The sequence below is a fragment of the Haliotis asinina genome, chromosome 3 (assembly GCF_037392515.1).
Source record: "Haliotis asinina isolate JCU_RB_2024 chromosome 3, JCU_Hal_asi_v2, whole genome shotgun sequence".
Classification (NCBI taxonomy): Eukaryota; Metazoa; Mollusca; class Gastropoda; order Lepetellida; family Haliotidae; genus Haliotis; species Haliotis asinina.
The window spans coordinates 42,680,426-42,694,636 of record NC_090282.1 but is presented as its reverse complement, the minus strand read 5'-3'; the positions used below and the strand labels follow the sequence as shown (position 1 = coordinate 42,694,636).

The 14,211-nt window shown below is 39.4% G+C and overlaps 1 protein-coding gene across 4 annotated transcripts in view; it reads right to left on the bottom strand.

Moving 5' to 3' along the window:
* Positions 1–344: 344 nt before the first annotated feature.
* The window catches only part of LOC137278050 (RCC1-like G exchanging factor-like protein), a 58,036-nt gene continuing 44,169 nt past the window's right edge, over positions 345–14,211 (bottom strand). For 2 of the 4 annotated variants that reach the window (XM_067810113.1, XM_067810112.1), the window contains exons 12-13: positions 6,229–6,268; positions 345–1,547 (exon numbers count right to left, since the gene is read on the bottom strand). In XM_067810113.1, coding sequence (XP_067666214.1) covers positions 1,426–1,547; positions 6,229–6,268 — 162 coding nt within the window. In that variant the 3' untranslated portion in view covers positions 345–1,425. The remainder of the gene's footprint in view (positions 1,548–6,228; positions 6,269–14,211) is intronic. The other 2 variants (XM_067810115.1, XM_067810114.1) reach the window with 1 other exon arrangement.

Sequence of the window (14,211 nt, the reverse complement as noted above, 5' to 3'; positions counted from 1 at the left end):
TGGACAGGATTGTAGCAGTGTGTTTTTTTTTTACATGTATATTTCTCAAATGTTGATTGGATCCCAGTTTATATTAAATATGTACTTGACATGAGAATCACTTGTGCTTGTTATGGAAAGATAAAAGTATCCCCATCAAAGTTGGAATATCATTAGCACTAAATGTCTGGTTGTATTGAACCTGTGGGTACAAACACAGATTTTTGGCTGCAAGTGCTGCCTGTGACAATGAGTGATCACTTAAGTCTGAGTATGGGCAGCCAAGTTCTGGATGGTCTTGCAGACATTATGCCTGAATGTCTCCAATGAAGATTTCTCAACAAATAATGATAATATTGCAGATATGTTTTTCCAAAAGTGCAAATTATTATTTGATTTGTTCAAGTTTGCAAGAGAGCACCTCAAGTGAGACAAGTCTTAAGTACATAAAAACCATTACCAATGATATCCAGTAAGGTGAATTTTTTTCAGCCATGTTTGATGCAAACTTAAATGCTACATATTTCTGTAGTAGAAAGATAAACCTTTGACGTATCAGATCATAAAATGTGCATAAATCTCCCACTTCATAGCGCTCGCATTCCCCCTCCTCAGCTTCCAAACATCCTAGTCTCTGCAGACTCTCCACCTTCCAAGGAAGTACATGTTAACGTGACCTTGGTATTCAGGTAAACTGCTTCCTGGAATTTGTGGTGATGGATTCCTGTGTGATAAATCTCAGGATAACCTCATGAATCTATTCTTAGCTTACACATAAGTTCATCTTGTCTATATGTGCAGAGTGATTCAATAAATGTCATATTTCACTAGTTGTCTCCAATATCAAGTGGAATGAAAACATTTCCAAAACTTCACTCAAGGTCTTGGGTCACCTTGTCATTGAATGCCTAGTGTCATCCAGGTAAGCATTGGCCCCTGCAACCTGACAACTTCCGTAGTGCTGTGGATGGTTGGAGCTTTGACCCCAAGTACTTGAATACCTCATGTCAAAACTATTCCACTTGAGATGACTACCGCAGTCATCTTGAAGGCTGTCCCAACCAAGGTTGTCATCATGTCCCATATAGGCTGTCATTTGTTATGTACCAATGAATATAGTCACGAGGTCCCACTCAAGGATCTCATGATGTTCCTGTGACGGTAGTCTCAATGTCCACATGAGGAATGCTCTAATTTCCAAATGAAGATAGTCATGACGTCCTCATGAAAATAATCGCAATGTCACATAACATGACAGTCATGATGTCTCCATGAAGATGGTCATGACCTCACAATGTCCCCTTGAAGGCTCTAATGATGTCCAAAGCATGCCTGTCATGATGGTACCAGGGTTGTCACACAGATGTCCCAAGCAAAGCAATCAGTGTTGTGAAATCAATCGTATCTGTTCGAAGACTGTGAGGCGAGATGTTGTCATGATGATGTCTAACACAGTACAAAGTTCTGTTGTGACCTCCAGGTTGTTCCAGTCAACAGAAAGACCTGCAGAGCACCACCGTGTGATCCACCCCACACCGGATAGTGTGGGCTGCTGCGGGCATTGACACCTGCAAAAAAACACCATTTAGATCAGTAGTTAGTAAGTTAGTGCGATAAATTCATGCCTCACCTTTACACCTTACTCAGCAATATTCCAGGTGTCTGTAAATAATCGAGTAAATAATCTAGACAACGCAGTGATCAACAACATGAGCATGTATCTAGGCCACTGGGATGCAATGACGTGTCAACCAAATCAGCAAGCCTGACCACCCAATTCTGTCAGTCACTTCTTCCGACAAACATGGGTTACTGAAAATTAATTCTAACCCAATTCTTCATGGGTCATTTAAATAAGTAACAAGACTCATGTTGAAGTGAGGTTTCACAACAAAGCATAGCACAACAATGGATATCAATTATTGTTGTTCTGAAGATGCAGTTCAGGTTCTTATAGATGGAGAAAAATGAGGATAATTTAAGGAATAGCATGTATCTTCATTCAGATTGACTGTTTTCTTGGTTTGTCCTCAGAAACCCCCTACAAAAATCAACCTATTAAGCAGAAAGTGACATAGACGTATAAAAACAAGACCACATTGTACAGTGTAAACACAGCTATCACGTTCCACTGTGGACGGTGACAATAGGTAATGCCTGACACAGACAGAATGTACAGTCACCCAAACCCTAATTATCACCTCCAGTCCAATCACTGTAGACAAGTCCATCTCAAAACCTGACACATCCACAATTGGTGCCCAGTGCACACTTAGACGATATCTGTCTACGTCCAAGAAAAAAGGACCAATCTTGCCAGGGATAGGTCAGAATTATTGTGATATACCGACACAATCACTTACACAGTGTAACTGGAGAAAGTCTCCTTGTATCTACAACTAAGCTTATTTGATTTAACTCTGGTGACTCATCAGTGCCGTGCCATTTTCTGGCACTATCAATCCTGGTAAATGTAACAATGTTATACGCTGGAGGCATGATAGGATTAAGGAAACAAAAAACAGCACACTGTCTTTATGTGGAGAAAGTTGAAAGTTGTGTCAGCATTGAAGTCAATGTCACAGAGCGCTGATCAATATAACCAAGCATGAAAATGGCAAATGAGCTAAGTATGAAACACAGAGACAATGGGCTTGATTTTCTTTAAAAAAAACCATTTAGAATGTTACATGTTCAATTAATTAAGATTTTTAACTAACAGCATATAAAAGGGAAAAAAGAAGAAAAAATTAGATGAAAATCTTATTAGTAGAAAATCATGACACACATATTTCAGGTTTATTAACATCAAACTCAGTAATTTTCCAGTTATATGTTTGTGGTCTCTAAATAATCAAGGCTGGGTCAGACAATCCAGTTACTGACATCAGGAGCATTGGTCTACACCACTAGGATACAATGACATGAATCAACCAAGTCAGCGAGCATAAGCAACTGATCCTGTTAGTTATCCCCTATGACAAGTATGGGTTGCTCAAGAGAGGTGAATGAAGTGAGGTCGTGAGTGAATAAGGAGGAGAGTTATTAAGTTGGGTGAGTGAGGTTGCAAGTGAAGTGAGTTGAGTTTGTCAGTTGAGTGAGAAGAATGAGTTGGTGAGTGGCTGAACAACCAAAAGAGCCCCAACACCAATCTAATTCCTAGTAAGCATAAATCCACCTCCTAATATGGTCAGTCTTCCGTGACTGCCAAGGCCTATCCAATATTAGCATTTGGACCACTAAATTCTGATTTGAGTAACCAGTGACTATAAATGGGTTCCACCAACTCTACTTTGGCCCCAACTCTCTCCTAAAGCCAGGAGAGACTGCACTTGCCTCATGTCAGTATTGATTGGTACAAAGAGTCTTCAACCCACGACTATGACAATCAGAAAGTTTGACAATCAGAAAGTTCGTTCCACAGAGTACCAGCACATAAGCCACTATTTATTTTACTCAGGTTTCAAGACGGTAATATAGCATTACCGCAGGCTAGCTAGCAGTCTGGCAACACAACCAACTAATCTCTTAATACTGGTCACAGTGGCTAGTTAACACATCAGTCCGGAACATCACGACACATTGTAGTGCTCTGTTGTAAAGGTCCGGAACCCTTAACACATCAACTTGTAGCTAGTGCGAGCGACACGCAATACACTGGAAGACTGTACATTATTGATGATTAAACAATGAGGAACATAGTGCCAAACTCACAGTCACGGCGAGACTGGAGCAATAGAGCAGTCAGTGTATATAATCATACAAACAACGTGCTTGCTGGAATACATTATGTACGAGGTAGAAGCTGAGAGGATGTGGAGAGAGTAGTCGTGCATTTAATCTGGTTGTTTTACAATCAAGTAACACACGATTTGAAAATGTTCAGTGTATTTACATATAAAAATGGAAAACACTGCCAATTATTGTATGTTAAATGGTAAGGTGTTCTCTACACCATCTGTTTTCTACTGATTTTGTTCAATCTGACGTCTACTGTGAACTTGACATAGCAACTTGTACATGTGTTGTCAATACATAGCCAGAAGTATCTTCAATGCCATGTAATTGCATTCAAAACATTTTTGTTTAATAAGCAGCAAATGGGTACCCGGCAGGATGAGATGATAAAGCTTAACCTCACAGCACATCAGGCAGCTTCTGTAGTATACCATACTGATCCACTGACAGGGTAATCATTGTGTGGAACGTTGTGGATGCCAGTAAAAGAAATGTAGTACATCATAAATCAGCTGAATAATTAGACCACCATAAATGTACTATCATATTTTTATAATCATTTTCAACTCCCTACAGTTGTAAAATACTGATACCAGTGTTCTCAACTTCCTTTCAGGACGAAATAAAATACATACACAGTCCAAATAAAAATTATGCTCGTACCAATGACATTCATCAACACACAAGCCTTGAACTATTTGTTTCAAAGAAATACCCAAGAACATACAACCAGTGTTTTACAATAACTATCTCAACTTCCGTTTGATGTGGGTATTACCCTACTCTCTGCAAAGATATAGGATATCAATAAACCAAATTTTATAGGCTATCCAAGCTCTGGTATTGGCTAAAAATAGATTCATCAGAATTTAGAAGCACATATTTTACGTCTTTGTAAAGAATTTGGAAACTCCGCCTTCCAATCTTAAACTGGTTTATGGCAGTATTTACAGAATCACTTCTCTGGTGTGGGAAAGGTTGACATTTGTGCAGATATCAATCCCGCTACAACCAGATCTTGTTTGAAGAAGGTCACAGTGACCTACCTGCCTGTCAAACAAATGGAAACCAGCCATTACAAATGGATATATGTAATTCTTTGATGAAATAGCATTCCTTACAGCCTGTCATTACAAGCATAGAAATGATGACTTTTATAACACTGTTCCTGACAAAACAACTCAGACTCTGTAACATAAAACAAATGTTACATAATAAAATTGAAAACAATGTCAAATTTAGTAAAAGGAGAAAATATGAAAAAGCAATCCTATCAAAGCTTATCCTGCCTGGTGTGTACAGACAATTATTCTTTGTTTGCTCAGATTACAAGTGTCATGTTTTAGCAATGTTGTGTTGACACAATGCTGTCATACACACTATGCAGGAGTGCCGATATCCTGATGCTCACTTCCTGTCACCATTAACGATGTTACCTGGTCAAGATCGGAAACTGATAATGGCAGGTGAAGATTGTATCTATATGATTGTGCATGGCACTGTCAACATGAGCCTTTCTACAAGGAAAACACGACTCAATCTCTGCATGGGGTTGAAAAACAAACAAAAAATGTCACTGCACTGAAGGTAACCTTTGGCAGAATTTTCTAATGAATATGAAAAAAATCTTTTCACTTACATTCATTATTATCATTAGCATTATTTTTATTGCTATTATTACTGTGCGGTGGGGTGGCCTTGTGATAAAAGCGTTTGCTACTCACACCAGAGATCTGGGACTGATTCCCTACAGTGGTAGAATATATGAAGGCCATGTCTTGTCATGATACTGCTGGAATATTGTGAAAAGTGGTGTCAAACCATACTCACTAGTGTCCTTGACAACTTGACATTGTGACAGTGTGATCCACATAATGCTTACTTTATATGAAATATGCCCAGAATGATCCATTACTGCAGGGGTACCAAGAAGGATGAGTGAGTGAGCTGAGTGTTACGCCATTTATAGCGGTATTCCAGCAATGTCACAGCAGAAGACACCAGAACACGCTGTCTCCCATGGCAAGTGACTTCATATGAAACATACCTTTATTGATTCAGCACTGAATGGGTATCAAGTGGGATGAGGTGGTAATGTTAACTTACTAAAGACAAAAATTGTGTGAATGCACATGTTTTGTTTTAGTGTCGTTGATGAAGTGCTTTCTGTGGAACTCATATTCAGATTCAGAGAATTTAGGAATGCAGCTAATATAGATGGTATAAATATAGGGGAAATGGCGTCTGTTTAACCCAACTATTACCTGCACACATCTCAAATTTCAATACATTAAAAAACAATAATGTTGAATTAGCAATAAGATGGTGGCCTCCTGCTGTGGTTGACATGCCGAACATATTACTGGTGCTTTGACCAAACTGGCATGTCACCATTAGTGGAGACAAATATGTGAAGTATCATCTTCCTTGGTCTAGCGGTTTCCGATAAACTGTTGTTTACAATGCAAACTGATGACAGATGGGAGCTGAACAAACCCATCACAAACTTACTTGACTTTCCACATGTGAATAAACAAGGTTGTATTGTAAACTGTAAAGAAAACAATCTACCACTGTACAGATACAATACCTACTGTACATCATAAAGAATGCAAGAGTGTAGTTTTGATGAGCAGTGTAACATGTAGTGTAGCCTGCAGGAGTAGAACAAACCACATCTAGTTTGATGAAGGTAAATGAATACAACAAGAAACAACCATGCCACAAATTTATGCAAAAAAAACTTACAGACAAGGAGATACAGATGCCCCATTTGAGTTAATTGTTTAAGTTGGGAGCCTTCTTTCCTCTCTACTTCACAAGGAATGACTTGATTCGTTACATAGCCTCTATTGGTGATTCAAACCAAAAACACTTTTTTAGTGTGCAGATGTAAACAATACACATGGTTACCCAGGAGACCTCATACATATATCTGGTGTCTTCTGGTAGAAAAGGGTGAGTGAGTGAGTTTAGTTTTACACTGCAGTCAGCAATATTCCAGCTATATGGCGACAGTCTGTAAACAATTCAGCCTGGACCAGACAATCCAGTGATCAACAGCATGAGCATCGATTTGCACAATTGGGAACTGATGACATGTGTCAACTAAGTCATTGAGTCTGACCACCCAATCCTCTCATGACAAGCACAGTTGCGTTTTATGGCAAGCATGGGTTGCTGAAGGCCTATTCTACCCTGAACCTTCACTGGTCGATAGCAAAGGGGATATTCTGTCATAGGGTATTAGGATGAATAAAATATGATACCCTGTTTGTAATTTAATGCCGCAGTGAGCAATTTTCCAATTGCATGGTGGCAATCAATGAATAATCCAGTGTTTATTACAACAATCCACACTGATGGACATACTAACAGAAATTCATCCAGTCTGCCCACCTGCCTTGTATGACAAGCATGGCTGCTTACTTGATAGAAAACTGATGCAAGTACCTGTGAAGGTCTGGGACAGAATAGGCCTTCAGCAACCCATGCTTGCCATAAAAGGGGACTGTTTGTCGTAAGAGGCGACGAATGGGATCAGTCAGGCTCATTGATTTGGGTGGCACACCATTGGAACCCAATTGTGCAGATTGATGCTCATGCTCTTGATCACTGGACTGTTTGGTCCAAACTGAATTATTTACAGACTCCTGCCACATATCGTATATTACTGTGTATAAGCCAACCCCGTAGATAAGCCGACGCCCTAACTTGACCCTTCAAATCAGTGTCAAAATGGTATGTTTCGTGCATAAGCCGACCCCCTGCATCAGACATCTGCCAGTTAAAGTCTTGGATGTAAAATGTAAGTATGGTCATGGTCGACAGAATTAGAATTATAAACCATTTTTCCCTGTTTTATTGGAAAAAAATTCGTGTGCATGTGCATCATCAACGGGTCCATATCATCAAGTTATCAAAGAGCAAAGTAACGATGTTTTGATGAGATAATTAATCAAAGTGGATGGGCTGAAGAATACAATCAACAACAGTACTCGTAAAAGTTGTCAAATGAACATTGAGCAATTGTGCGCCATACTTCAAGTGACATCTTGGCTTTCTTCTCATTGAACTTGATGCTCGGACACGATGTTTAATGATAAAAAATGTCCATAAATGCATTTTTGTCAAAGGTCATAACCTGGCACGATACATGCACTAAGGTCCGTAATGTATGTACAGCTGGTGGTATGTTGTCTAACACATTCAGAATAGCATGAGTTTACTCAAAACTTTCGTCTGAATCTATAAGTTTACAAAGGACATTATCCATTGCTGTTATCTGATTGGCTGCCAATAGCTGGAATATTGCTGAACTCACCAGATATATGTATGACGCCTTCTAGGCAATCATGTGTATAGTTTACATCTGCACACTTAAAAAGTGTTTTTGGTTTGAATCACTGAAAGAGGTAACGTAACGAATCGAGTCATTCCTTGTGAATTAGCAAGGAAAGAAGGCTCACAACTTACACAATTAACTCAAATGAGGCATCTGTATCTCCTTGTTGTCTGTAAGGTTTTTGCTAAAATGTGATGATTTACTGTCTGCTGCCATATAACTGGAATATTGCTGAGTGTGGCATAAAACTAAACTCACTCACTGTTGCAAGTAAGTTACTCCTATAAACAATTCTCCCTGTAAGGTCCTATTTGTTGGTTCATTTTGTTCCCTGCCACGAGTTTGTTGCTTAATGAGGCATACAGTTTTATATTACAGATATATGACAGTGACCTGTAAATTATTAAGTCAGAAAAAAACAAACTGTTCAACAAGGAATGGCGGCATGCAGTTATCCATATTCCCAGTGTGGGCATCGAATCATTTAGTCCCTCTGCAAGCTTTACGTCACCTATGTTGCTCAAGACGTAAATCTGTAATCCCCACTACAGTTGTTAGAAGTAATCGAACAGTTCGTGTTCAGGTGGAATGGAATGTGTGTAGTGGTCAAACCAGGTTAGTTGTTCAAGGCTTCTAGTGATTGAGCCCTGTCTTGCATGAGGGAGATTAACATCTAGTGTAGTTTGCTTACATCTCTGTTCCTAATTCAATTAGATTTTTACAGTCATCAATAAAATCTTCTACACCACAGTATGAAACTCTCATTGGACAAATGAAACCATTGCATCTACATTCATGAGCTGCTGAGGATCTATGGTGGTGGATGTGTGGGGTGGCCTTAATGTTAAGGTGTTTGTTCATCATGCCAAAAGTCTGAGGTTTTACTCCCTACATGGATACCTTATGTCCATGTCTTGACCCCTCAACAAGGTATTACTGAAAGTGACATAAAAACATGCTCACTGACAGTACATTGAGTGAGTGAGCTTAATTGGATGTTGATTTAACAATATTCTAGCAATATCACAGTTGGGACACCAGTGCACATTGTACCCATGTGGGGATTCAAACCTGGGTCTGTGGTCATGACAAGTGAAAGCTTTGACTCCAAGGCTACCTCACCACCCATTACTCTGTACAAAAGTACATAGTGGTATCACCTCCAACGGAAAGGCGATGATAGGTTTGGATAAAATGCCCAACAAGTAAATTGTGTGAAGCCTATTTCTGGTGTTCCCTGAGATGATATATTGCTAAAAGAGTACAAGCCCAGACCACTCACAAGCATATTACATATCATTGCATAACAAACTCAAACATCAAACATGTCTATATGATGCCCCAACTGCCATACTCCTGGAACCGTTCCCACCTTCATATTCCAAGCCTCAGTCAATTGTCTATCCTGTGATATTTATGTCCTAATAAAAAAACTGCATGGATGTCCTTTATTTCCAGGCAATCGATATTGTGGCACAGATCTGGACCACCAGCACTGTCTGATTGTTGATGAACATGAGATTGTCGCTTCTCATACTTATATCTATGTATTCCATGTAATTCCTATTGAATATCACAAAAACTTGCTGAGTTTGGGAAAGGAAAAAAAACCCTTGCTGTTGGATGTTATGATTATAAGCATGTTGTGCTTCTTACTGGTGCCTCGTTGATCATATTCATGTTTCCTGTCCACGATACCTGTGCTGATTAACCACTAATTGCCAGTGCTGGGAATATTATGCGAATCCAGTCAGATATGACACTCTGAGAGGAAGCAATGTGTTTTTAGTGTTCGTTTATTGTGATGAAGCTTAATTTGGTGAAAATGTAAACCCCATTATAAATATAAAACAATTCACATTTGATATTGATGCGGCAAATAGTTCTGAGTGCCATGGGTGTTTATTTAGAATACTGTTCAGATCGTTCCCTGAAGACTCATATGTGTTTGGTGACCCCAACTGATGTCACTGGGCACCGGCTGGTATATCACTGGTCTCTCCTGGCCAGCAGGTTCCTGAAGCAGACTTGGAGAAGTTGCCAAGTGACTGCCAGAATGGTCTGGTCGACTGTGGCTGTAGTGTGATCGATGGAGTTGATGGATAGACAGACTAGGTAGCTCTGAAAGCATGTCTTAAGACACATGTGACTATTCTACCTGTGTGTATGTAGTAGTGTCAAGTTTTGTGTCTAGGCTAGCAGCGTAGCTGAGTGAGTGAGTGAATGAGTGGGTGGGTGAGTGAGTGAGTGAGTGAGCATTCTGCATAATACAGGGAATCCACAGGTGGATAACTATAGAAGGGATCAGAGATAGACACAGAGACAGCCTGACTGAAACTGACTGCCAGCCAACAGACAGGGAGAGAGTTAAGTTTAATCTAACAAGAGTAGATTCAGTTCACCACTTATGGATTTTCCACTCTTGACATCAAGAAGCTGGAGGCATTTCAAAACTTACCAGGAATCAATGGCAAAGAAAAAAGCACAAAGCACTGACAATAACACCTGAGTCTCTACCTTGGACAGGCATAGGTCAGGTACCGAATTAGATGACTCGCAAATAGATGGCAAATTGCGGACATTGACACATTTGGTGCTTAAGGTGTTCACAGAAGACCCAGGTTTGATTCCTCGCATGGGTACAATGTGTGAAGCAGAAGTCCACAACCATGATATTACTTGAATATTGCTAAAAGCGATGTGAAATTAAACTCACTCACTAATTCTCCCCTTGAAATAATGATAAACCAAACCAGAAAAGTACAAGTAACACAGTGGATGGTCAAGTATTCTAACTGTAGAAAAAAACCCTTCGTTAGGCATTTGGCTAGATTCTGGTCAACTGCCACAAGCAAAGTAATCCAGAGTCAACAATATATGATGTAATCTGTCAACACTATCACCTACATTCACAGGTCCCCCAACACTAGTAGACCTTGAGGTCTCATTTCAGTCTTTAAACTGAGTGAACCCTTAAACCATTTGATTATCCTCAACCTCGTCTACACTGAGACAGCATGCTGCATGAGACAATGACAACTACCTTAGTTTCTTCCAAAGAGAAGAAGGAGGTTAACTGTTGTGTCTGTGAACTCGCAATCTGTGAACATTAAACTAAATCCATGCTACTACCTATAACAATAACACAGGCATTCTGGAAAATGGAAAGACAATCAAGTCAGGTTAAAGAATTGTCAGTTATGAAGAAATATAACTGTATATTTGATGAATTTTTAAAGATATGTTCCATTTATGACTTATTTACCTGTTTACCTGCTGCCAAAATTTCCATTCAAACTCAAAATAAAAAAACATTCAGAATAAATAATTTGTGGCTGCCTAACTAGAAACGTATCTCATCCTTTTTTCCTACTTGACATCTGCAAGAAGTCTAAAATCTTCCCCAACATGTCTGCTGTATCAGAGAGCAGTCTCAGATCGAAGCCTGCCATTGATATGGGTACCAAGGAAATTATAGATATTTCATGTAAGATACTTAACTTGTCAATATCTGCCTCAAGAGGCCAGGGACGTCATGTTAAGGAACTGTCGGGGGAGATCAATCATCTTTAACTGTCAGGCAAAGTCCCCATGATTTCAATCAAGACATTGTGTGAGAGACTCTTCATTGTGAGACTGCTAACTGCAGATATAAGGATTTTCTCCAGCTCTTGATAGACGAGGAGCTGGGTACTACAGGGTAAACACATGGCTAGTTCCTACTTGATGGAAGCTCTCTCTTGCAAAGCACTGATATATTTTGGAGTTAAATTTCTTGTCAAAAGAATTTACAAGATTGTCAACTGCCTGTCTCAAAATGCTGATTTTAAAAGTTAGAGATTAATGGAATCCCCAGATTCAAATACAAAGCAAGCACTTTACAATGGCACCAGGAACCCGTCAGGGCTCTTGCCATAGTTTGGTTTACACATATTTTCAATAAGAAAGAACAGAACCTTCACATATGACAAGGCAAGAGGCTGTGGTTGGGGGTAGTAAACTGTGGTGGTGCGACTCAGTCATTGCAAAAGCTATAAATACACTTTTTAATCATACTGCTAAGGTTCCCTGAAAGTTATTCAGTTTTCTGGTTAGAGGAACTGTGAAACAAAATTTGTCCGAAGCCTTTACTTTCAGCAGTGCCAGTTCCCAGAAATATAACATTTATGATCACGTGACATGCTTTAGATCAAAATGGCTTGTGTCAGTTGTATCAGTTGATCTTTGAGATCAGAGTAAAAAAAACCTGCTGACTATCCAAATTACCAAAACAGTTTTCTATGGATAGAGATCCTTTTCATTTGCAGCTGCGACTGAGTGGAATCAGTTACCACCAACTGTGAAACTTTCTCTCTGTTTAAATCCAGACTAAAAAAATACATATATAAGCCAGCATTCTGTGATGAGTCAAGTCAGTGAACCCTTGGACTGTGCGCTTAGAGCATGAAACATTCATGGAGTCATGCGCAATATAAATGAACTATTATTATTGTTGTTGTTGTTAAGCACGTGTATACTGTACTTAAACTTCTTTAATACTATTGTAAAATGTTCATACATGTATATCACCACAAACCTACTGGTTACAGTGTCCAAGTAGTATGTCCTAGGCTTAGAAATGATAGAATTGGATGATTACACGCCTCAATTCTTACATACTGCTGTCTGATTTGGTCTTATCTTCTAAACATTACACAGCATATAAGATCAGTGAACATGCAGCCTCTTGAGGTCCATTATCAATATTCACCTTTGTTTGCGTTTCTGTGTTGCTAAACACAGGCAGCATCAATGTCCTATGTATGATGTCATACAGTTCACCATGGCCTAAATTTTTTAAGCTCTCTTAGAGTTAAGATAGTCTTAAGTGGCATATATTAACATTAACTTATGACTATTTTAGCGCTAAGAGACCTTCATAAATCAAGGCCCAGGTGACTACCTTATCCTTCAATCACCCCTGAAGACAATCACATGTGAGTAGAGACCTAATGCAAATTCTTCATACTGTCATTCTAATATTGACCTGCAGGTCTACAGATTGAGCTCTCTTGATCAGAGGTCCTAACATTTGCAAAAAGATTTCAATTCATGACTATTAGATCTGAATCACTGGGGAGAGGTGTTGTCATTCAGAAACATATCTGGGGAGCAAAAGGATAAATCAGGCCACTAGAACAAACTATAAAAGAGCCTGCATTACAAAGAGGTTGCTAAAACAGATGAACCAAATGGAACTTGAGCACTTGTTTGAGAAGACTTTGTCTGCCCATCCTTCAAGCTCTGTGACTCTGTGACTTGCGCTAATTGCCACTAGCAACCCCAACAGACAAACCTTGTAAGTGGCTAATGAGCTGAGAGATGGCAGGCTACAACTGACACAGCTCACCAACCAGGGTTATCTATTACTGGAGTTCTGTGATGCAAGGAGCGTACTAAAGCCATGAACCACTTAAAGTCATTGCTTGACCCTTTCATTGATTGCCCTTTAAAATGTTCCCATGAGTTGACTTTGTGGCCAAAGGAGAAGCTCTAAAGAGTCAATTATTGCACAGAGTTCAACAATCCTGTGAAATCTGTACATGTACGAAATGTTACACATGTTCTCTGACTTGGAACCACTGGTGGGAACAGTATCAATACAAATAGGAATTCTGGCAGCTGACTCATCAGTTCAAGTTATATGGATAGAATAGACAGTGACATGAGGTTTACTTACGATAGGTGAGTGAGTGGTGTCAGTTTTCAGCATGGCAAGTGATTGCTGTAACCACTAGGTTACCACACCACCCTCATCCTAACAGTGGTAATCAGTAGCAATACCTTGGTAGCATCAATACAACCAATAACATCAGTAAAACATCATTCAGCCTTTCAAGTCACATCAAAGTGGTGGAATCCTATTTACAATGTAAAGCTTTGACATACTTGAGAAACACAATAGCTGATGTCAAACAACTAAACTGCTCCTTTGAAGTGCCAGAAGAAAGTGATCATTAATCTCTAGAATCTTTGCCCTGTTTGTCTGATGTTGCTGAAGACTGACACACTGCACCATCTGCATCCCAGAGACAGCACGGAAACAACAATAAAACAACATTAACAACATTGGGGAAATGGTAAGAAACACTGACTGCATTGACAATGTG